Below are 25,806 nucleotides of genomic sequence, written 5' to 3'. Positions count from 1 at the left end.
CGATGTAATGTATTTTGAATGATTAGGAAATTATGGTGTTGTTTGATGATGGAATATAATGTATCACTTTTGTAATGAATAAAATTCAAATTTGATCCAATGCTAGTTTGATTTGTCTCAATATGAAAGGAAGGCATAAAAGCAAATATATTTTTTGCACATTTTGAGAACTAACTTTGGATGTTTTTTTGAAACAAACTTCATATGTTATATGTTACAGAAGTAATCCTGTCAAATTAGTAAAAAAAACAACAAAGAAACTTGGAGCAAAAAATTAAATAAAACATTGATATTAATTAATGTTTAACATATCATAAAAAAGGCCATAAAAGCAAAGTATTCAACTCCATTCAACTTCCACTACTAATAAATGATGGACTTGTGGCTTTTGCCCTTCGATTTTCTTGGCACATATCATAGTTGAACCTTCAGGATCAAATTTTAGCTCACCTCTGATAGTCTCTTCTATTTTACCTCCAACCTGAACATGTAATTTCACATCCAAAATCAATTTAGTACTAGATTGTACAGCGACTAAATCTTTTGACAATGGTATGTCAATTGCATAATAATCAGAATTTGATGATCTTTGACCACACCACTTCACAACTTCTGACTTTTCCTTTTTAAACAACATGCTTCGATAAAATTTCTTTTCGTAGTTTGTAGAGCACCTGTACTCACTATACCTAGCATAAATACTCCCATAAACTTCAAATGGAGAATTTAAAGACAGTAGTCTAACACGAACTCTTGCAGATACTGCTTCATGGAAGATCACATAATGCACACAGGCAAAACCGTGTTCACCTGTAATAACAGAGGATATGCGCTTGTCATACCACATATGTGTTTTATGAGGATGCCACTTCATACAACCGTTACTGATTTCACGCCCTCCTACATCCTTCAGGTCAAGATGCATAGCAAAGTAACCATTGTCGGCCTCATAACAATTACAAGGCTTTAGCAACGATATAGGCTTATAGGGAAACACTGCTTCAGGTTTCATCTCCTCTCTCTCGAAGATAAGATAACCTTTAAGCTCATTTTCAAAGCTGATTGTTTCATACTTGATTGTTCCAGAGACACTCAAAGTACATTCATGACTAAAAGAACCAACATAAACAGAGAACACCTCAACAAGTTCTCGAGAAAATTGTTTTGGCCAGAACCTGAAAATTCAAGAATAATTCCCAAGGCAATTATTATTCATCTCAAACAATCAGAATCTATATTGATATAGTACAAGATAACAAAGAACATTAAGAACACACACAACACAATAATAATAAAATAAAAATGCATGACATAACTCAAACCAGTGATCTTTTGAATAAATCATGTAAAGTATGATACGTTCATACCTCTTTTGTTGAGATTCCTCAATGGTACTAATTCCCCGAACCAAAAGGTTTTCATCATCACTACCCGAGGACCCATAATCATCTTCATATATTATTTTATAATTATCATAGCTTATTAGCTCACCAATAAACTCATCTATATCCCGAAGGCAACCATATGGATGGATAAAAAACACTCCCAAACGGATGCACCAATTTTCCCCCATGAATTTCTTATAACACGGTTCATTATCTGCTTCAGGTTTGCATTCCAAAGTGTCATCACCAGTGACAATTCGTTCACCATTAACTACCAAGTCTGGTTTAATTCGAAGTAATGAATAAGCTGGCACAGCGACCACAGGCAGCCTAGTATCATCATTATTCACGGTCAAAGATATGGATGTATCACAGAGCACGCGTGAAAGTTCCCTCTTACCCTTCACATTAGTACTAGCAGAAATGCTACCACTGACAGTCACAACTTCATCAGTTTTATCATTTTCAATACCACTTCCATTCTTATAAACTCCAAGAGTAGTTAGAGCAAAGAGTGCACAGCGGAATACAGTATAGTTCAAAGTGACAATCCCATACCCTTTACCTTTACTATCATAAATTACTGATTGTTCTTTGTCATAAACAACCTTATGTCGGAAATCCAACAAATACTCTGCATTGACAATGGTGACATTCCGAGTCTTGTCTACCAGATACAACTTTAACCAAAAATATTTTGGTACCCATCGAGGTTGGTAGCCTTGGAATTTAGGAAGGATTGCACGTCCCTTGTCCAGCATACAGACAGTCACTGGTTGACGGCGGTGTTGTTTGAAGAGAAAAAACTCTTTACCATAATCATTAGTCAATTTTATATGACCATAAATTTCAAAATCATTAATATCATCCCCCTGTGTTGTATCCCTTTGTATAATAACAGAGAAAAACTCAATTATATTTAGTGCTTTAATATCGAAGTTAGGAGGCACAAGTTTTTGAACATCTGATGGCTTCGAACTCTTCTCAGTCTCAACATGCCTGATCAGAGCACACGATTCTTTTTTAGCAACTTCTACTTGTTCCGGATTATCACGAATTAATTCCAGCATATCTCCGGAAAAATAGTTTCCTAGTTAAATTCTGTGTCCATATTGTGGAGTAATCTATTCAGCCTGCAAAAACCACGACATAAATTGATCAGTGACTACCATGTATAATTATTTCTTAGATGATACAACTAAACCAATGAATGATCGTATATACTAATAAAAATATGATAGGCCTTTCAATTTCAATTTTATGCAGGAGAGTTGTACGATTAGGTCTAGGCCCGTCCTAACCAACACTCAATCACCATATTAGGCTCCAAAAATCACATTCGCTTAACATAATTAATCGTATAAACTTCCATAACTTGACTAATCTAAATTAATTGTTAAGGGTTCGTTTGACATTGCTGTGGTTTTCTGTTTTATGGTTTTTTGTTTTCTAAAAGTATATGATATGAGTCCCATAATGAATCAAAAATTATATAAACTTATTAAAATTATGATAATGTTGAAAACTGACAACAGAAAAGTGGAAACACCTTTTTCTTGTTTCTGGTTTTTAGTTTAAAAAAAAAACAGGAAACTGAAAACCAAAATTAATGCCAAACAAGCTTAAATTGTTTCAAAAAAAAAAAAAACTAATTGTTAAATAGTCCAAACCCAGGCTTGTTTCCTCAAAAAAAAAAAAAAAAAAAAAAAATCCAAACCCAAGCTCCAAAAATCACATAAAACTCTTCTAGCATGAATATATCAATAAAATTACTCGTATCATCTTTCGCAACTTCGGTAATTATAACTATTAGTTCAATATTCCACCTTATAAGAACCCTTAATCAATTATAACCTTAGAAGAACCCTAAATCGACTATAACCTTAGAATATTCCTCGATTGTGAAATTCATAGTCAACGATTAAAAATAACATCTTACCACAGAAGCCGCTTCAATTGAGGAAAGTTAGAGGGACCGCTTCAATGGAAGAGAGAAAGCTCAGGAGCCGCTTCAATGAGAGAGTCTAAAGCTCCAAAGGGGTAAAAACTAAAAAGTAATACGGGGTATAATAATTAGATATTATTTAGATGTAACTACTTGTCAAAAAAAAAAAATTAAAAAATAACTAAAATATCAACGATTACAAGTCTTACAAGTTACGGACTTAGGGCTTGTTTGGTTCACCTTATTTTTGCTTATCTTAACTTATCTGATATGGTCTGATCTGATCTGTTATGATCTGATCTGTTATGATCTGATCTGATTTGGTATGATCTTATCTGAATGTCATATTTGACCAAACTTTGACCTTAAATATACGATAATCTATAAGGAAAAAAATATATCAAATGGGATCTTGTTAAATTCGTAATGATGTATATTTTATTAATATGTGATCGTAATTTTTTTCATTACGAAATTAAAATATTTAGCGATAAAAAATTACACATAAAACGATGATCTGATCTGAACTTATATCTGATCTGAACTTATATTTTCTGATCTGAAATTATTTTTTTCTGAAATAAGTAAAAAATAAGGTAAACTAAACAAGGCCTTACGGAGTACAACTTATGAACTTATCCCGCAAATCATAACCAGGGATAGGGCTGTTCATCGGTCCAAGACCGGACCGGACCGGACCAACCTGGATAAGACCGAAGACCGAAAATTAGAATTTTAAGAACCGAAGACCGGACTGATTAAGTTAGGACCGAACCTGGACCGGACCGAAAGAATCGGTCCAAAACCTGAACCGGACCATTTTGGACCGATTTAAGAATTTTTTTAAAAAGAATATTAATTTTTAATAAAGTCAAGGAAAACAAAAAAAAAATATTGGAAAAACGATATTGTAACGTCATTTTTGCGTCTTTTTTTGTATGTTTAGTGCAAAAAAACTTATAAAATTAAAGTATTCTAAGCTTATTAAGGATAATTTTAAACGTTATTTAAGGTTTCACACATATTTTTTATAAAAAAATTGGTCCGGTCCAAAACCGGTTTTTATAGGGTTTTGGACCGGACCGGACCGAAGACCGGAAAAATGAATTTCAAGACCCGAAGACATGACCGATTAATTCGGTCTGGTCCGGTCCGGGGTGGTCCGGTCCATTTTTCGGTCCGGACCGATTTATGAACATCCCTAACCAGGGATGACAGTGGATATGAACTCGACTCGAATCCATGGATTCAGATTCGTTTTTTACGAATATAGGTTTTTAAATTTTGGATCCGAGTTCTATTATAAAATGGATTTGGATCTGGGTCTAACCCCCATTCATGGACACAGATCCGTTTACCCCTTTTTTTTAATTTTCTAAGAAAATAATTGATAGGAATAATTCCAATTTTGCTTCATTTTTCCAAAATAATCACAACTTTGCTTCATTTTCCCAAAATAATCCCAACTTTGGAATACTTTTTAGGAAAAATGGATTCTTTTTAGGAAAAATGGATTCTAATAATCCCACCTTTTGATTATTATCTAATAATCCTATCTTTGGAGCACATTCTCTTCTAATGGACCTTCATGACCGGTGACCTAGCTTGTGGAGGAAAGCATTTGCCTAAGTCCCATCAATGCAATTAAGTCCTTTGAGAGAAGGAGATAGCCACTTTCACTTGATACTAAATGATATTTATCATGTTTGCTTGTCGTTTTGATGTGGTAGTTTCTTGGAGTTTTATTGATAGAGAGGGTAATAAAGTCGCTCATGAGCTCGCTCATTGTGAGCCTTGGGTTGTAGGTAGTCGTGTGTGTGGGTTTCGAACTTTCCATAATGCTTTTTTTTTTTTTTTTTTTTTTTTGAGGAAACAACTTTCCGGAATGCATTGTATCTCTTTTAAGTCATGATATCTCTATGAATGAAAACTAGTAGCCCTGTATGGGTGTTTTAAAAAAAAAAAAAAAAAAAAAAAACTGATTATCAGTTCTTCCCTTCCCCATAGAGCCCTGCAGTATGTATCAAAATTCGACAACTCCTTCCATTTCCGGCCACCCTTCCTCCTGACCTTCCTATGGCTAACTTCTTTTGCCCCCCTTCCCTTCTCTTTATGGGTGTTGTGTCATCTTTCTTCGTGAGTGCACTCCATAACCGCACCTTTTGGGTCTTCAAATTGGTCGAAAATTGAAGATGCGCAAAGCGGGGTTAGGAGGGGGATAAAATAAGGGAGTTATCCCTCCAAATTAATAACTAAGGGGGTAGTATTAGGAATGTAAATTAAATTTAATGAGTAAAAGACATTTTTACCTTTAATGAAAGAGAAAATGAAAGAGAAAGAAGAGAGTGAAGAAAGGATATTAAGGATAATTTTGTATTTTTATTAGTTATTCCAATCTAATCCCAACCCATACCAAATATTAGAATACACTATTTTTTTTTTTTTTTTTTTTTTTTTTATCCTTATCTCATCTATTAATTCCACCTTTTTATCTCACTTAATCCCATCCCCTACCAAACGCCCCGCTATAGTTGAAATTGCTCCACTTTCCCTTTTAGGGGGTGTTTGGTAAGTGGGAATTGAGGTTGGGATTGAGAGTTTTAATCCCAATTTAAAAAATAAGCCTGGTTTGTTTGGTGAGAATGGGAATAAAAAGGGGTTTAGGCATGGGATTATTTATGGGTGAATTCCCACCATTTTATTACCTAAGGAGGATAGGTAATAAATGGATGAAAATGGGAATAGGGAAAAAATGACATTTTTGCCATTAATGAAAAAAATGAAATAATAATCTTAGTAAGGGTATTTTTTATAAAATTGTTATATATTCTCTATAAATTCCCACCAACTATTTAAACAAGATATTTTCATGTATTCCCATCAATTAAGGATAAATACAAGTTAATCTCTGAGATATATCAAATTTGTTTATCACATGACAATTTTGTAAATAAATAAACAACTTTTTCAATAAATATGGGCTTCCTCATCAATTATTTCCCAATCTTATTTTCATCTTTTAATCCTCAAACTCCCGTCCTCACGATCCAAACGCCCCGTTATTTTCTTCTCACTCCCTGCTGATTTCCTCCTATTTCATTCTCTCTCTTCAGATTCTCCTATTTTCCAACTTTATTTTGCTCAATTTCTATAGATATTAATGCTTTTCTTATCATTTTTTGTTTGGGTGTAGGAATTGAGCTTAAAGTTTGCATCTTGGATGGAGTGGTTGTGGTTATCTACTGGTGCTCTTTCTAAATTGTGCTCGATCATCTCTGGTAAGGTTTTTGATTTTACGTTTTTGTAGTAGATCATTTCTAGGGTTCTTTGTTGAATTATAGGTGAGTGAGGATTTATGATTTGGATTTATAACGAGTAGTTTAATTGGACATAATTGTGAATTGGGTAAATTTTGAGTTTCATCATTTGAAATTTGGATTTTGTAAATTGATTTCTGTAGTTAATTTAGATATTGAACAAGAGAGCGGTTGAGGCTTCAGATGAGCAGCGTCTAATGCCTGACATCAGGACTGGAGACATTGTGCAAATCAAATTGTTTGGTTAGTAGTGGATGTGAATACTAAATTGTTCAATTGTTTGAGCATAAGATTACTTTGTGTCAATGTGTCTCATCTTTTACATGCTCCATTGCAGGCTGATGTTGATGGTAATGGAACATCATCACAGCCGCAATGCATATGAATAGAGTGAAGAAGGAGGAGTGGGAGACCATCTGTAAAAGGGCTTTGAATATTTTGACCAAGATAAGAGTGGGTAGCTTGCTCATGGCTTTTAAATATCTTGTCTGCTTTCAAAACATTTTCAACAGCTTTGTATCCTGACTCCTGATTAATGAACATTGCTTGCTTTGATTCTCACCATTGATTTCATGGGTGATGAGCAAGCCTCGAACAAGTATAACATGGGTGATGAGAAAACAATGCAGGAGATAATTGCTCAAGTTGACGCATATAATTTATCTTCTTGTCTCTGTCTCCTTATTTACCGTTAAGTAGATAATCGTAAAGCATAATCCTGCTAGCTGCTGTCTCATTATTCTTCAGCATAGCATTTGTCAATTTGATAGTTGTGCTATCATTCATATCGAAGAGACTCAAAGCATGTTACTGGCAGAATTAAAACTGGACTAAATTACAATTCTTCTCTCCTGTGCAGGATGTTAGAATTAACTATAAGGATTTCATAGCTATGATGAAGAAAGGCAATCCTGATTTGTGTTAAACAGATGGAGGAGATGATTCATAGGACAGTAACTTTATGATATGACTACTATGACTATCGTGTAAATGTTATCTACACCAGCCTGGAACGATTGCAAAGATTTTGTCAATATCCGATGCCTTGAAATAGAGTGGATCAAAAAGAAAGAAACGCTCAAAGCACGTGCTCAGCTGTAAGGTTTTGTATCTATACCCTCTTTGTCATTTATATCATTGGAACATTTGGTAGTTATTTTTTTTGGTTTTGCATCTATTTGTTCAAAGAAACATGTTCAGTTTGCAATAGCTTAACCTATGTTTTTCTTGCTTGTATCAAAGTATGTTGTATGTTTTATCTACTTCCTTTGTTAAATGTTATTTGCAATAAAAGGAAGCTAAGCATTATTTGCAACATTTCTAAATTTTTCCATTTTTAGTAAATTTCGTTTAATTATAATTACAAAACACATTTACATAAAACTTAACAAACTCAATTACATACTTAAAACATAATTAATTAAACTAATCTAATCTAATTTAACTCATCTTATCTTTATGAAATCATCATATTAATCCACATTCTTTCTTCATCTTCTCCATTATCTTTCTCTCTGTTTCTTCATTACCAATTTCTTCATCTTCTTCCTTTTCTCCATTATCTTTTTCTCTCCTCCTTCAAACCCTATTCTCATAAATTGAAGAAGAAGACCACCCTTTAGTTGCTTCAATTCCTTTCGTGGGGGTGGCCGGGTGGGTTTGATTCCAAATGTGATGGTTCGTGTTGCTGTGGGTTTTGGGTTCAAGTTCAAGTTCTGGGATTCGTTGGTTTGATTTTGGGTTCGCGGGTCGTTTATTTGTGGGTTGTGGTCCATGGGTTCATGGGTTCTAGGTTTTGGGTTCGTGGGTTCAGGGAGGGAGGGTGGGTGGGTGGATCCATGGTGGTTAAAATTGCTTCCATGAAGAAGAGGATTTCCCTAAGGGGTTGATATGGCCCTAATTTACACTCATTTTCTACTAGGGTGTCATTTTGTTCGGGGCATTCCGCCATTGTTGAAGAAGACGACGACAAGGAAGGCCGGTGGTGTTAGGGTTTCTCCTCTTGTCCTTTTCGGTGGTGGAAACGGTGGTGGAATGGGGAAGCCTTCGTGGTTGATCGACGGGAAAACAGCGTACCGTTGTGGTGATTGGCGGATTGGTGGTTGTCGGAGAGGTGGCTGACTGGCTGTAGTTTTGGTTTTGGAGAGCTGGTCGTGGCTCGTGGTAGATAGCTGTAGTAATTTTATTTTTTTTTTTAGAAATGGGATTGATTTACAATTTTTGTCAATCAGACCGATTGACTGAGGTGCCCCCTGTCCTATTAGCTCCAATCTTTTTTAGTTACGATTATTTTCTTAACCTTTTTTTTTTGGTTAAAACCTTTCTTTTTATGATAGTGCCATAGTGGTTAAATATATTGTGAGGGCCGTTAATTCTCACATTAATGTATCATTATATGTTTTTGTTGATTTGATGAGGATTTATATGAAAAAATTAGGTGTTGTGTTGGAATTTAAATAGGACCTCTCTACATACTTGCACCCTGACAAATACTACGTATCTTGGAGGGATGAGTGGTTTATCCGTTTATGGTTTAACCAGAGAAAGGGTTTGTGACCAGTACACTCACTGCATGAATCTTAGCTGGATCACATGCTGATTTTAATAATGTTCTATCGCAGAAACTATGTTGTCCAGTACATCATCAAGCTAAAAATTCCATTTGCAGCAGCACAGTTTGTCTCTCAGTCTAAAGGGAACTATGTGCGTCTCTGCATGCAGAAATTCAGCAGCCATGTGGTTGAAGCTTGGAGCATTTTTTAACCAGTGTACGAGGATAGTCACCAATTCAAGGTCTGCTTCTAATAAAATCCAAGAGTTTACAGGGTTAGTCACCAAGGTCTGCTTCTTGTAAACGCTTCTTAACTATTTGCTTTCATGTCCTGTTATGCTCATCTATGAAGTAGAATAATTATCATGCTTGATTGGTGAATGAAAATTTCAGGATTTTGGAACCCAAATAGTAATATGTGATTATACATTGATAAGAATATCAATAAATTTAAGGAAAAATTGAAACTGATGTGCTCAAAATAATTCCACCTTTAAAAAATCCCAAAATAATCCCACCTTTTACCCTTATCTTCTTAAAATAGGTCATGACCGGCTTTGTAAGGATTATAACCGGTAGAAATGGGTAGCTTGCCATGTGTTAATTTATTATTGGTCACATTATTATTATTATTATTATTATTATTATTATTATTATTATTATTATTATTATTATTATTATTACTACCTCCGTTTCGCATTATCTGCAACAAAGTGATCTTACACAATTCCCAAGACAAAATTTCTTATGCAAAGATTAGTAAAGAGAGGGGCAAGTGATTAATTGGATGAGAGAGAAACTTAACTCCACCAGCACCAACCCCACCACCACCAACACTCTCTCCGACACCAACCTAACACCACCAACATCCACCCAATGAAACCACGACCACCAACATCCACCCTATGAAACCACGACCACCAACATCCAGCTTCGCCCGCAGCCACCGACTCCACCTCCACCTTCGCTGACCCCCTGAACCTAACATGCGTCCTCCCCCAACACCCCTTCAACCTCGGCGATCCCCAACCCAACCTTGTAAACCACTACGAAACCACTTACCCCGAAAACCTCAGCCCACACTCTCAAAACCATTGAACAACCCACCTTGAAACCGTCTCCCATCAAACCCAGAAAAACCCACCACCATAAAACCCACCCTTTTTCAAGAAAAAACCACCCAACAACCTGAAACTATGAAGACAGCTTTAAAAATGGTAGTTTTTTACCTTCAAATCGTCATTTAGGGGTTTACTAGCGTTAGTTCCACCAGGAAGTCTGGAAGATTTTTTTTTTTTTTTTTTTTTTTGATAGTTGAATTGGTGATTGAATGGTGGTAGTTGGAGGAGGTTGATTTAGTTTGAGGTTAATTGATTTATGTTTGTAATTTAATCAAGTCTCATTAGTCTATTAATTCTGATTAGGAAATTTTAAGTAAGGGTAATATAGTAATATCATACAAAAAAAAATTTACTATAAGAGGAAAGTTTTTGGTTTGTTGCAATTAAAGTGAAGCACCCGTTTTTGGAATATGTTGCGGAAAATGCGAAACGGAGGTAGTATTTTTATTTTTAAAAAAAAAAAAAAAAAAAAAAACTCTTTCATCTCCCTCTTCTTTTCCTTCCTTGTCAATGGCAGGCCGCCATTACAACCACCCACTCCAGGCAACACACCACCAACAATGCTTAAGCAATCTCATTAAACATCAACCCACAAAAAAAAAAAAAAAAAAAAAAAAAAAAAAAAAAAAAAAAATATATATATATATATATATATATATATATATATATATATATATATATATATATATATATATATATATATATATATCATAATTGCGTGTAACCGTAACATCGATCCATTTTGTTTGGGATTTTTCTGGTGGGTGGGTAAAGAGGAAACTTTGATCTTATCATCAACAACAATAACAAAAGCCCACAAACCCAGGCCACAAATCCCAATCAAATCACCTAATCAAATTAACAAACAACAACTCAATCAAAGCCTCAAATCCCACAAACTAAACGCCCCCAACAAAATTAAGGTTCCAACAACTTATCATATTTTATATATCTCAAATCGAAGAACACTTTAAAACCAAGAAATCGATAAGTTTACATTATCTCATGACCGCCTGAATAATCAATTAATCTGTTTATGTATGTTTAATTTGTAGGTAAAATTGGTATAAACCACCTTTTTTGTCCGACTTTTTTGAAAAAACCACCTTTTAAGTTTTTTTTTTTTAACTAAACCACCTTTTAAGTACCTAAATTTTTTATTGCACCACCCCTATTTCAAATCTAACATATTGTATCTCAACCATCCACTTCCAAATCATCAACCATAGCAAATCTTTCCCTTCCATCTCAACCATCCACTTCAATTACCTCAATTTAGGTTTTGAGGATAAACAAATACTACAATTTAATTTTTGTAGCAAAATTAAGTTTGGTTTTTTAGAGTTTTACTCAATTTAGTCATGCATATATATAAAGGGGAGGGTCAAATGTTTTTGGAGGTGAAAAAAATACATGATTTTGGAGCGAAAGTCACAAGTTGTGGGCCCCTTTGACGTTTTAGTTAATTTTTTCGTCATAATTTGAAATAGGGGTGGTGCAATTAAAAGTTTAGATACTTAAAAGGTGGTTTAATTAAAAAAAAAAAACATAAAAGGTGGTTTTTTCAAAAAAGGTGAACATAAAAGGTGGTTTTTACCAATTTTACCTAATTTGTAAGGAGTGCTGTTTTGGGGTTGAATGTGATTATAATCTGTACGTAGTGCTGTTTTGTGTCGATGGACATAGGTTGGTGATAGGTGTGATGGGTGGGGTACTGGGTAACTGGCGGTGGTGGGTTGCCATGGAAGGAGGTTGTAAGGTAGGGTGGTGGATAGTGTGAGTATGGTGTATTCTAAGGTGGCAATGAAATGATAGTTGTGGAGAGGAGAGAGATGTAGGTTTTTTTTTATTTTTTTTTAAATATAGAACCTATTAAACAAGTTTTAAGCCAAAAGGGTTGTTAATATCAAAGGTGGGATTATTTCTAGATTATTGAAAGGTGGGATTGTTTTGAGCACATCAGTGAAAGGTGGGATTATTAGTTTCAATTTTTCATAAATTTAAAGATGTGAACTATTATAATTAATTGAGAATTGCAATAGAAAAACTATGAAATGGAAATGAGTAGGGGTGAGTATTTGTTTTAGTGTGCTGGCTAACTTTTTTGCCTATGAAAATATTCATTACAATTCTTTTGTTCTTCCCTGAAATGATGAAATTGCAGTATTCTCATCCTCTTAAGTGTGGGCGTGCACACTGGGCTAGGGATTGCCTGTCGAGTGGTGGTGGAAGGTATCCTTCACAATCTAAATTTTGTAGATTTGGTCTGCAGGGAGATCGTGATTATGACTGCGGGGACTGTTATGGCAGTAGAGATTGTTTGGAGAACAGAAATGGGTATCCGCCTGCTAGTGATCATTCTGGAAGCGATAGATATTTGGATCGATGTCCCTTAAATATGGCCGGGATAGAGATATGGAGGCGTTATGAGGTGGTGATGGGTATGCTGCTGGTGGACCAACTCCCTATGACAGAGAAAGCTTTAGATACCAGGCTCACCCTTATGATGCTCCGGGAGAAGCAAACAGAGTTGATATTGCTGTTGATTTTGCTCCTTTTCTAAATAGTTGCAGAAATGTTGGATATCGTCTCCTTTGCGTATTCGTATTCTGTCCAGAAAAAATTTAAAAGAGTATGGATAACTGTGGTGACCTTATTAGTTGACCTGTAGGAGTATCTATTGGGAGGAAATTATTTATATTCTGTATGTATGTTTTAGTTGAATGTAAGAATGGACAAGATGCACATAGATCAATGTTGGATATCCTCCCTTTTTGCCCCACACATTGCGCATATATATTATCAGTTAATAAACCCCTGGAACTCAAATTTTTAACCTTCACACTAAGTTCCATCCAGTCAAACTCATCATTGCAACTAGATGAGGTTGCCTTCTCACGCTCTCTCAATAAAGTCAGCATCTTGTAAGAGCGTATATCTCCCATCTTTCTTGTAATGCCACACCCACCTATCCTTCCTATCAAAGAGACTTAAAACCTTAATTTTACTAATGCAAATAGAAATACCTGTATACTTGTAATTTGTAACGATTTCAAAACTTATCTATGTGATTACTACATACACAGTTTCCACACTATGATGTAAATATTTTGGAATATAAATTAATGTTTGTAAAAGTTAATTTGGAATATAAATTATGCACGCGGAGGTTTGGATTAATGTTGACAAAAGTAAACATTTTTATGTTTGCAATAGGTGATTTGGAATTTGAATTATGCAAATTTGAAAAATTGTGATTTGTTACTGGTTGGAAGGTTGGACTTTAATGTCAATATCATGATTTAATGCTAGGAAAAATACTTTTTAATAATTCCAATTTTGATCGATTTATTTGATATACAGTATAATCTTTGAGCATATTGCCATATTTTATTGAACCAAAGATTGAAAGAATCGTACTAATACATACTCAACCCAAATAAAAATGTCCATTATTCAAACTGAGTTGTTCCTATGTAAATTTGTTTTCATTACTATTGTTATTATTTAGATATCAATAATATAATTTATAATAATATTGTTTTAAAACGCGGCCTTTGGACACTTCTCCTCCATAGTCTAGTATTAGTTGATTAGACCGGTGTTACGGGCCTATCTTAGGCGTGTAGTTAAGCTGCACATTAAGGTCTACTTAGCTAAGCTTAACAATCCATCGCATCCAAAGGAAAAGCCTTGAACCTATATACTTGTATGTATAATGAGCCCATTTTAGGCTGATTTACACAGCAGCTTTGAGGGATTAGTGGCTGATCAATTTGCCCTAAGTAATCAATGGCTATTAACACCTAATCATGGCTGCCCAACTCCTCCTCTCTCCTTTCCCTTTTTACGTACAAAACAAGGCTGACTTTCATCGGTTTTCTTCATCTTTTTCGTGGGTTTCAAAGGCAAATCTAAGGGGGAAATTAAAGCCTAATTTGCTGCTTAAAACGTGCCCAAGTTCCTCCTCTTTCGAATTGTCAAAACCGAACAACTTTGAGTTAATCATGACTTTGGTCACGCTTCAAGAGGTAATCAGATTTACTCCCTTGGGTTTTGGGGTTGGATTGATTAGGGTAGGTTATATTTGTGATTTTCGTTGCAAAATTTTGCATGGTTAAATAGATGAATTTTATTCATGTAATGAATATCACAACCTAGTTGTTTTGTGAAGATTTCATTAGGATTATGCCTTACTTGACTTAGTATGGGTTGATTAGGTATAAGTTTGTTTTTGGGCGGGGGAAAGTGAAATCCACAGCACCTTAAGCATGAGTTTAAGGTGCTATCACCAAATTAATTTTAATGGCCTAAAGCCAAGTATAGGAGTTGCTGCCTTCCATTGTGAAATGTGCGTCGTTAGAGAGTTTTTAAGATGTGTTTTGCCTAATTTCTAAGCTCAAATGCATGATTAACATGACCTATTATGTTTTTAGAGTGTGTACTATAATGAGCTAAGCTTAGTTCATTTCATGTCTAAGGTGGGGTTTGGGTGATTTGTTGTGATTGGTGCTGTTGTATATTAGTGTAGGGGCTGCTTTAAATATGATATTATTTGGTGATTTGTTGTGATTATTGGTGCTGTTGTATATTAGTGTAGGGGCTGCTTTAAAAATATGATTTTGTTTGGGCATGTTTTCTCTTGAATTTTAACTCCGTTAGGGTTTCATATGATGCCTATTGTATTTTTGTATGTGCCCTAATTTTTATTTCACATTTGAAGCATGTTTGGTTGGGTTTTATAATGATTTTTGGACTAATATGTTGTTATCCCGTACGTTTTGGTTGTTTTATGAAATGGTAATTTGGAATTTTGGTTAACATAATTGAATAAATTTATGGATTTTTTATTGTAAGTATTATATATTGGTTGAAATTATACTTTTAATAAGTGATGTGTGAGATTTTGAGTACTCCGTATTATAAACCCCTAAAGTGAAATACTTGAATGTGTGTTTGAATTTGGGTGAGTAGTTGTAAACTTGTAATTGTATTATTGACGTCATAATGTTTTTGAAAAGGATAATACCGTATTTAGCATTTCTTCGCCAAGAGTTGTGAATGTATGCAGTTCATTGTTTTAATCCATTAATTATATTCCCAAACTCAGACGATACCCTTTTGTGGTTTATTAAGTTGAAATGTGTTTTAATTTGAAATGGAGTTTTAATTATATTTTATAAATATATGGTTTTCTTATGTAGTTTAAATTGAGTGTAAGACCATTTGAGGCTTCTCTGCAGAATTCTGAGGGAAATATGATATTGAATTTTAATTGATTTTGAATTGTGTGTGGGGCCATAGTTGGGTGTGAGGTAGAGTTGCTTCATGATGGTTAATGAACATGCTAACTTCATTAACTACGAGTCTTAGGTAGCTCAACTTTCCGGGGGTATGTAAGACCTTATAGACATTGACCTATAACCGGGAGTTGGCCAATCTTAGTCGTGGTCTTCTATGAGTTGACTGGGGGTTCGTCCTAACAAACCTTAGGAGGTGGTCTGCGAGTTCACTGGCATTCCCTCCATGCCATTTCTACTTTTTTGAATATTTTGAGTTTGAGATATTGAATATATGAAATAATTACTTATTTTGAAGTTTAAAAAAAAATTATGATTGAAATAAAGGTGTTTTAACATCGATTTTCAATTTTAAGTTGATTACTTCGTATGAAATATTTCACAGTTTGTATCGTTAGATGATTTTAAGTGATATCATTTGAGTTTTCAAGTTGTTTGTGCTATGGTTTCTTTTTATTAATTTAACTTTGAAAGCTTTTATTTCTAATTTAAGGAAGAACTCCTAGTTGCTCTCCACTGATTGTGGAACGTTATTGTAATTTGTAGATTCATTTATTTAAACATTGTGACAATGGGTTGGGAATTGAGAGTCAAAGACCCAACTTTGGCTTGTATGCTTTAGTTGTTAGTTGATTGTTTAAGTGCTTTGAATTTGGTTTTTGTATGATTTCAGTTTGGCGGATAAGGGTTGTTCTATCCTTGGTTTTTGAATGTAATTGATTTGCCTAAGTTTATGTTCATTTGTTAATTTTTTTTTCACCTTATAGTTTGCTTGCTCTTTAGGTTAAACAACTTATTAATTTGGATGTTTGAATGACTTAACCTTTAGATCTAGGTTAAGCTTGATTTTGTCGATCGAAGTTAAGTGGCCTCCTATCTAAATGAACGGGGTGTTACATTATTAGTTTGCCAATTAATTTATTTTAAATTTAATCATCTAGCAAAAAACCGGGTAGTAACATTTTAAGGCTTGAAACAAAGGATTGATACTCATCTATTAATCCAATACTAATTTCCAAAGCATAAAACGAAGTAATATATAATTTTCTTCAATTTATTCAATAATAATTTGTTTCCTCAAAAAAAAAAAAAAAAAAAAAAAAAAAAAAAAAAAAAAAAAAAAACCATCTAAAGTTAGAATTAAAAATTTAAAGCTAATTATTAAATCCAATTTTTGTTTCTTATTAATTGGAGCTGAGATATATACGAAGTACTCCGTAGTATATAAGAAGTCAAGCAAACTGTAGTAATGCAATGAGATGGAAGCCGTGATGCTACAACACAGGCCAACAGCAGCTACTGCGACTATCAGACCCTGAAGTATGCCAAATCATGAAATCCAGTGCTTGTTCCAAATGCAAACAAATGGTAAGGGCAAAAGATCATAGAAAATTTGAGCAAATAATGTATTTCTGTGGCGAAAATGATAAAGTCAGAGGCTGCATCCTTAACAAATAGTCAAATGTATTGAGCTATCTTATACACCTGGTTTAAGACACAAAAAGATAATCCTTGATTCTCTTCAACTTCTCTCATTTAGTAACCCCTGATTTCAAGGTCATGTATAAAGGTAGACTCCTCTTCTTCAGCATAGACTGGAGACCTGAGTTCAACAAAATTAACAATTTTCAAAAGTACACTCCATTGAATACTTCTTCAAATCTTCAATTAAATATGTCCAGCAAAAATAAAAATACCATCAGTCAAACGATCTCAAAACCTTCATTTCATCCTCCTTCACCTCATATCTCTCACCTACAAAAAAAAACCATTTTATATACTAATATTTTTACCAAAATACTGTATTATATACTAATATTAATTACAGTAAGATTATATATAGATTTTTACCTGTATATGAATAAATAACAGAACAATCCGGCTTCTCAAGTATGATATTGCTGTTTTTGGCAATGTACTGAGCTAATCTATCATCGGGCTCTACCAAAATACGGTAGAGACACCTCCACACATCTGGAGAACCCCTCTCATTTTCCAACCACCTATCTAATATCTTTTCACGTTCAAGAGTTGATCTGCGCCCACTGCGTTTCTTCAATCGGATATTTCCTTTGTATTCCTCTGGAAAAAATAAATAATAGTTGTTATTAACAAAAAATAAAAACAAAGATGATTGCTTATAATTAATCAGGACATAACAAAAGATTGATTAAAATCAATTTTACGCACAAAAGAAGAGCAACCAAGTTAAAACAGACAGAAATAAGAATATGTAGTGGATACATAATGTATTCTGAACATGAGGAGCAGGAATCAAGCATTATGAGACGTAATAGGGAGCATCCCATCCCATCCTACATTACATAATCATGAAATTTTAGCAAATGCGATGACAAACCTGAAAATTCTCAAGCAAATACAAACCTAACTTCAAACGACGAGTTGAAACTGAGCTTCAAAATTACATAATCATGAAATTGAATTTCACTTTTCACTCTAAATTTCTTACAGTACTCTTCAAAAATTCTTACAGTAATCTTCCAATTTGATTGGGCAGGAGAGAGAAAAGACCGCTGATTTAGGGCGGACCTCTATTAGCCCTAATAGGGAGCATCGCATCCCATCCTACATTAAGTCTATAAGCCCAAGTTAAAAGCCCAAAAATTTGAACCCATTCCAAATATCCATATTTCATAGGTGACAAAGTCCTACTTCTCTTATACTCCTACTACGAACTATACTTAAAAATATATATATATATATATATATATATATCAGTGGCGATTCCAGGAATTGCTCGTTATGAGTTCGGACTCTCCAAACTAATATAGCGATATCAAATGTCATAATTAAAATAAAATTTGCATTTGTTAATTCGGGTGTGCACAATACATGTCAATTACAACAACAACCAAAAAGTTAAACTAAATTACAATTGAACTCGACTTTATACGAATTTTGCAATTTTAACACAAGTCCTTTCAAAAATACTTTAAGTTTTTCATATCCAAACTGTCAAACACAATGATAGAATATATATACGTATTAACATTCTACTTTCTACTTCACGGATTTTGAATTCACAGTTTCACAATTCACATCATTTATCCATTTATCAATTTACTCCAACTAATTAACAATTGTACACATCCATCAAGCATTCACAACTTCAGTTATTGGATAATTAACAATATAAATAACAATTTTTGAGTTTAATTAACAATTTTAAACTTAAAAAAAATAAAAGCTGAAAAAAAATAAATAAAAAAAGGTGCAAGGTTAGTGGGTTCCGCACATTCTCTCGTGAAAATAAATGCATAGTTTAATAATTAACCCTTGTTTTGATTAATTTTCTGTAAAAAAAATAAAGAAGTGCGGTTAGTGGGTTTTGAACCCATACCTTTCCTCTAGAAGGTGAAGCGCTAACCAATAGTCCGCGCATTGTCTAACATAAATACTGACATAGTTTAATATTTATCCCTTGTTTTGATTATTTTTGTAAAAAAAAATCTATTAGTTTTTTTTCGTGGAATCGCCACTGATATATATATATATATATATATATATATATATATATATATATATATATATATATATATATATATATATATATACTATCCTAATGTAGTGCTTATTTATGCTCATTTTTGTAACAAAATTACTTAATGTATTTTTTTTTGTTGTTTAGAGAGTCACAAAGCCGAGTGATGAGAATCGTTCCTAGATCACCTGGAATCGGGAGGGGAGCTCTAACCACTTTAGCTATCCCTCACTCTCATGTAAAATACATACATTAATACATATATGGAAAAATTGCAAATAATATTACAACCTTTGACTCGTTCTTTTTTAATAATACAACATTTTGATTATACATTAATATTACAACATTTGGAGGTGTTTATTTTAATAGGAAAAAACCAGTTGGTAACATGTGACGTGTTGTTGTTTTATTGGTTTTGTAAATTTAATTTGATTTTTAAAAAAATATTAATATTTTAAATTTTTAAAATATATAAAATAATAATAATCATAAAAAAAAAAAAAAAAAACCTAGCCTCCTATTCTCTCTTCTATCTCCTAAACCTAGTCTCCATTGTCAATTTTAAAGGGGCTTCCATCGGATTTCACCGGTGGAAAACCCCAATCTTTATTTTCTTTTAAGCCTTTTGTTTTAGGTTACAATAATGTCTCCCTCGAAAGAAAGGGTTTATCTCCTTCGAAAGACAAGGTTTTTTCGATCTCCTTCGAAAGACAAGGTTTTTCGTACTCCTTCGAAAGACAAGGTTTTATTTGTGCTTAATTTGGTCTCCGGTTGTACGGGGCTACTATTGATTGTGGCTCGGATTTGGGTTAAGGAATCAGCACAAGAATTGACTTTCTCACAAAATTGCGAAGCGATGACGGATCCAGTCAAAAAGTTGTATGAGACAACGAATCGAGAATATGCCAAATTGTTATATTTATGTATTTGGATTCTTAGCTCTTCCCCGATTAATTCTTGTTTGATTTTGCTAAATTCATTTTCATTATCGTTCATTGTTAATTGTAGATGCCGTATGGCTTATATTAATGAAATTTAGTGTCCTTCAGGACTTTTTTCAAAAAAAAATAAATAAAAAAAATAATAATAATCATATAACTAATATATAAAGCTAAACTTTTAGCCAGGCGACGAGATAGCGACACTTGGCGTTCCAACTCATGATCATTATCTCTTTACCAACATGTCAAGGACTAAGGTCTATAACGCCGAGCCTCAAACCAAGAATAAAATAATAATTCTCAACCTTTTAATCTCATACATTAATCAAATAACCATTCACAAATTAATAGATAATATCTCAACAATTGCACAGGTTCCCAAATATTATAACATGATGAACTCAATTCAATCATAGAATATCTCAAAGCTTATAGGGCTAATATTAGTATCCAAAATTAATTAATTCTTAACCCAGGATTATATTAGTAACTCTAAAACCTCAAAAACAATACTACTCCCCATATCAACAACATTAAAAACCCTGAAATAATAACACAATCAATATAATCAATAATACAACAATATAATATACGATAATTAAATCATATATCACGACATATTAACAAATATATGTACAAAACTTGATCATACAAATCCTAAAATTTACACATAACAATACAAAATATAAAACAAACATCTCCATAAAAAGTCTAGTGTGATTACATACAATAATAATACAAGCATCTCCAGATAGGCCTGTTCACATTTACTAAACTGAGCTGAACTGAACTGAATTGAACTGAATATTTTATGAGAGAAGAAAATTAGGAGCTGAACTGAACTGATTGAAGCTGAACTGAACAGAAATTAAGTAAATATGAACATGCCCTAAATCTGCGTGATTACCTTTCACCGAATCACAATAAAATTGTGATATATAGAAGGGACTAAGGGCTTGTTCACATTTACTTAATTTCAGTTCAGTTCAGCTCCAATCAGTTTAGTTCAGTTCAGTTCAGTCCAGCTCTTAATTTTCCTCTCTCATAAAATATTCATTTCAGCTCAATTTAGTTCAGTTCAGCTACAATCAGTTCAGTTCAGTTCAGCTCAATTCGGTAAATGTGAACAGGCCCTAAACAGCTCGGCAACAATACAATTCACGGTTTGCAATCAACATATAGATCAATGTGATGGTGGAGAATTGGAGATTATAGAATAAACCAAAAACATCAAAAAAAAAAAAAAAAAATCAAATTTGGGTTCGGTTAATGAACCCCACGCACAAGAATAGGAAAACGGCTGCCGCTGCTTTATTATTATTATTTTTTTATATATATATACTAGTTGATGTGTCAATTTTATATAGTATTTTACCCCTGTCCCTTGGTCATAATTAGTAGTGTTTTTGGCTCTTTAGAGCCACTTTTATTACTAATTGGTGTTTTCTAGTGTCTTCGTAGATTTGGTTGACTTATGCAGGGATTTATGCTTTTGGAGTATTTTCCCGAGATATTTTGGAGCAATCACGAGCATTGGAGAAGCACGACCAGATTCTATAGCCCAGGGCCGGTTAGAGCCATCGAACCGGTGATTAAGGGCTCGGTATAGGTGATACCGGGGCATTTGGACCGAGTATTCAAGACCGGAAGAGGAAATCCAAATTGGCCTGAAGAGTTGGAGCCCAATCGAAGTCCAAATAGTGGCCCAAATGAGCCGCCCGGCCAAAAAGGCTGGCGCCCGGAGGCGCGCCCGACCGGGCGGGAGAACCTTTGGCTGGCGCCCGATGACGCGCCCGACCGGGCGCGAGATTTGTAGACGCGCCCGATCGGGCGGTGCCTCGCCCGATCGGGCGCGTGTATTTCTTAGTAGACGATTAGCGTCGTTTTAATTTGTTTGAGTTTAGGATTTTTGTACGGAGTATAAATACTCCTCCGTAATACGATTTTATCACTTCTTCTTCTCCTTTTTACTCTTTCTTTACTCTCTTAATTATTCTCTTAGAATTCTCTCTCTATACTTTTGTTCTTAATTCTTCCATTAATTCCAGATTACTTTTTAGTAACAATTTCTTCCCCTTTAATTTCAGTTATTTTATTTACTCCCTTGATTATGCTTTTATTTATTTATTTGATTAGTTTAGTCATGATGATTTGTGAGTAGTTTAACTTCTAGGGTTTATGGGGATCTAATAAATAATATGAAGGGGTAAATTATTGTTGTTGATTATCAATGCTAGATTAATTTCCTATTGATTGATTTAATGCTCTGTGACTAGATTAGGCCTATCTTTTATGCATGAGTTTGACAATATTGATTCAAGATTCGAGAGATGAGAATTAATGTTTAGGTCTAGTTTCAATAGGCAGGTTAATTTATAAATGGTTAAGTCGAGATTCGAGAGATGAGATTTAATACCGGTAAATTAATTATGTGATTGTAATACGTAGCGAAAGCCCTTTACAATCTGGTTAATTGATGCATTGATGATTGACTATTATTGGTTATTGGTATTGCATGATAATTTCTTATTGAATTGTTTTAATGTTTTACAATTGCGGCTTGTAAAAGTATAGCAATATTAAATTGATGAATCGAGCAGATGTTAATTTGATATTAAAGGCTATTTTCAATAAGAACTTAGATCTAGTAAATTGCGAGAGCCTGTTAGATCTATGTTGATTAATAAATTGCGAGAGCCTGTTAATCATGTTATTTATGCAATGTCAATGATTGATTACTATGTTTTACCCTGGAGTATTATTTATTGGTGAACCTATGCCCTAGATCCTTTTATATATTGTTTTCTCCCTATTCCTATTCTTTGTAGTTTAGTTTCATACTCAAATATAAATATTGGTTACTTAGATAATTTAGATTATAATAATTAATTATGAGTAAAAAGGCTTGTTTCCCTGTGGAGATCGACCCTACTTCCCTATCTACTTTAGTTAGAGGATTTAGGTATTTACTTTTGATTAGGGGATACGACTTTACCCTGTCACTAGTATATATAAAATATCTTTTTGTGGGTTTAAAATAGTTTATAAAGTTTAAAATAGTTTATAATTGTAGAGTCCTATTTAAACAAAATAGGGTTTTAAAACTTTCCGAATTCTAAAATAAAAATATGATATTAGGTTAGTTATTTAATAAATAAAAATAAACTATTTTATTAAATTATAAAATATTTTGGTATTACAAAAATGGCAAGTATTTTAATGCAAATGGGATGAACATCTATTAACTATAACTAAAACAAAACATGCTGACATCATTAAGGGATATATGTCAACTTTTTATGAAATTTTTTCCCGCCAAAATTATTTTTGACATCATCATTTTTATTTTCTCTATTTTTTTCCTCCTAATTTGTAATTCTTTCAAAATTAATTAAAGAGAGATTATGATTACATTTTTTCAAATAAAGAATATTGACAATTATTTTCATCAAATAATATCTAATTAAACCGTGCAACGCACGGGACTAAACTAGTTTTGGGACTAAAATTAGGGATGAAGGCAGTACAACCTTTGGATGGTCCGTAAAAAACAAGTCAAGATTATGATTATTTCTGAATAATACAACCTTTGTAGAGTTTTCGCTTTAAACAATATATTTTACTTGCTACCTTTATAATCAGTTAAAATTTATTTTATTTTTTATAAATTCGTTTTATAGTTTAGTTAACTCTTAATTAAAACTTTAATTATGGTTAACAATTAAAACAATTAACAATTAATATAATTTTTTTGAAAAAAAAAAAATCCACAACACCCATATCCTACACCGGCCCACTGCTGCCACCTCCTTCCCAACGCCGGCGCTCCCAAACCCCCTTCCCCGACGCCGGCGCTGACCCCCTCCCCCAATCTCGCGTAGCTCATCCCCTCTTCCCTCTTCCCCCTAACCACCAACGACGATTCTCCCCCAAATCTCCTTTCCTCCGACCACAAAATCACCCATCCCCAACCTTAGAAAACCTTAATCGGACCTCGCCAGATTAGGGTTTTCGAAGGTGGGGAAAGGGTTTTAGGAGGTTTTGTGGTCTGAGAAAGGTTCTATGCGATTGTTTTAGGTAGAGGAAGAGGATTACGGGGAGGGCTGGTAGCTAGGTGGGCGGCGCGGACATGGGGGGTCGGCTCCGGAGCTGGGGGAGGAGGAACTAGGCGCGGCCAGCACCGGAGAGTGGGAAATGGGGTGGCAGCGGTGGTTGGTGGGTAAGGATTGTTTGCTTTTCAAAAAAATAAAAAAATAAAAAAAATAATAATTTAAATGGCAATCGGTTGGGATGTGTACTAACTAGGCTCACGTTTATTAAATTAAATCATTTTCTGCCAAAGTAATACTTTGTGAAAAAACATCATACAAACTAAGACTTTATTACTTAATTAGTTACCAATTAAGTCTTTCCATAATTTTTTTCCATCCTTGAGTTTAAAACAATAGCTTAATGGAGGCTGTGCACACTTAAAGATTAAGACCTATTTTGGGTGGTGGATTATGGATTATTCGAATCTACAATTTGGTGGTGGCGTTATAATATGGTATCGTCTTTCCTCAAAGAATCTAATTATTTGAATATATAATTCTATAAATGTGTTTAAGCTGTTTGTGTATAAGTTATTAAAACAAAATGTATTTTTCAATAGTAAAGAAACATTTCTATGTTTATGGGGTGAAATTGTACTTAGTTTTATCGACTTTGCTATTTCCTTCTTGCATGTGTTTCTTTAATTTCAAGTTTATGTGACTCAATGTGAGAGTGCGGTCCCTGAAGTTAACTAGTTTTATTAGTGATTATGTAGTGGATTTGAGACACTTATCTAAAGCTTAGTATTTGGATTCAGAATAAATTTGGTTAAGGCCCTGTTTGGTGGTAATGTTTGAGGTAGCGGTTTTAGTAGCGGTAAGCGATAGAGGTAGCGTTTAGGTAGCTTTTCTCAAACGTTAAAAATAGTAGCGTTTAGAAGTAGCGGGTAGCGTTTGACAAATTTTTATTAATTTTAAAACAATATTTATATGAATTTTGATATATTTTGGTATTGCAACCGCTACTTTTGCCAAACACTCATACTATCAACCGTTACTTTAACAACTAACCTCTACCCACTACTAATTGACCGCTACTCGCTACCTTAACAACTACCAGCTACCGCTACTTTTGCCAAACAAGACCTAAGTAGTGATGTAAATAGCATGAGCCGTGAGGCAATGACACTCCTAATTTTCTATTTTGTAATATCTCATCAATTCGATCTCTTAGGAAAAAAATTCAAAAATGATACTCGTACAACCTTTAAGCATTCCGCCAAAAACAAGTCAAGTTTTTTATTATTTCTAAATAATACAACCTTTTAAGGTATCCGCTTAAACAAGTCATAATCGGTTATTAACCTCATTAACAAGTTATATACTTATATGGAACATGTATCATTATTTTATTGGTTTACAATTTAATTTACTTTTTTGTATCGATCTTGCTAACGAGCGCCCCGTGGCGTTAGTTAAGGATAAATTATATTGGTTGAAATGGTATTAAGTTAGGAATTCATGACAAAATCACTCGTCGTTCGGTGTAATTAATGTTAATTTTACTCTAATATTTGCACTTTAATTCTCTTATCTAACGCCCCGGGGCGCTCATTAGTTTAAAAAAATTCAATAAAATAAGAGAAAAATATAATCATAACCAAACACCAAAAGGGATTGGAAAAAAAAAAGTAAACGAACAACATATAT

At 33.7% G+C, this 25,806-nt stretch overlaps 2 protein-coding genes across 18 annotated transcripts; one reads left to right on the top strand and one right to left on the bottom strand.

Moving 5' to 3' along the window:
- Positions 1–261: 261 nt before the first annotated feature.
- On the bottom strand, positions 262–3,466 carry LOC145620628 (uncharacterized). Its single transcript, XM_081675333.1, has 3 exons — positions 3,325–3,466; positions 1,368–2,518; positions 262–1,175 (listed from the first exon to the last, which is right to left on the bottom strand). Exons 2-3 carry the CDS (start codon positions 2,453–2,455, stop codon positions 341–343), a joined length of 1,923 nt encoding a protein of 640 aa, XP_081531459.1. The 5' UTR covers positions 2,456–2,518; positions 3,325–3,466; the 3' UTR covers positions 262–340.
- Positions 3,467–6,352: 2,886 nt separating this feature from the next.
- Positions 6,353–13,085, top strand: LOC145624623 (uncharacterized). 17 transcript variants are annotated; one of them, XR_014110464.1, is made up of 6 exons: positions 6,353–6,608; positions 6,791–6,890; positions 6,985–7,100; positions 7,507–7,749; positions 9,369–9,473; positions 12,592–13,085. XR_014110464.1 is itself a non-coding variant. In XM_081677691.1 (6 exons), the coding sequence occupies exons 4-6, from the start codon at positions 7,638–7,640 to the stop codon at positions 12,880–12,882; spliced, it is 624 nt and encodes a 207-aa protein (XP_081533817.1). In that variant the 5' UTR covers positions 6,353–6,608; positions 6,800–6,890; positions 6,985–7,100; positions 7,507–7,637; the 3' UTR covers positions 12,883–13,085. The 17 variants fall into 17 exon arrangements, 12 of the variants coding, with proteins under 12 accessions (XP_081533817.1, XP_081533814.1, XP_081533823.1 ...); XR_014110463.1 differs by having other exon boundaries at positions 9,269–9,440; XR_014110461.1 differs by having other exon boundaries at positions 9,269–9,440; positions 12,484–13,085.
- Positions 13,086–25,806: the final 12,721 nt, after the last annotated feature.

This window comes from Chenopodium album, chromosome 3, assembly GCF_948465745.1.
Source record: "Chenopodium album chromosome 3, dcCheAlbu1.1, whole genome shotgun sequence".
NCBI classification, from domain to species: domain Eukaryota; kingdom Viridiplantae; phylum Streptophyta; class Magnoliopsida; order Caryophyllales; family Amaranthaceae; genus Chenopodium; species Chenopodium album.
This window is presented reverse-complemented; position numbering and strand designations above follow the sequence as displayed.

Excerpts from the sequence above, each read along its gene's own strand:
- LOC145620628 (XM_081675333.1), bottom strand. The coding sequence starts at position 2,455 with ATGCTGGAATTAATTCGTGATAATCCGGAACAAGTAGAAGTTGCTAAA. Across the intron at positions 1,176-1,367 it reads GAGGAATCTCAACAAAAGAG|GTTCTGGCCAAAACAATTTT; the intron begins GTATGAACGTAT and ends TTGAATTTTCAG.
- LOC145624623 (XM_081677694.1), top strand. The coding sequence starts at position 7,638 with ATGTTATCTACACCAGCCTGGAACGATTGCAAAGATTTTGTCAATATC. Across the intron at positions 7,745-9,368 it reads CTCAAAGCACGTGCTCAGCT|AAATTCAGCAGCCATGTGGT; the intron begins GTAAGGTTTTGT and ends CTCTGCATGCAG. Across the intron at positions 9,487-12,483 it reads TTACAGGGTTAGTCACCAAG|TATTCTCATCCTCTTAAGTG; the intron begins GTCTGCTTCTTG and ends ATGAAATTGCAG.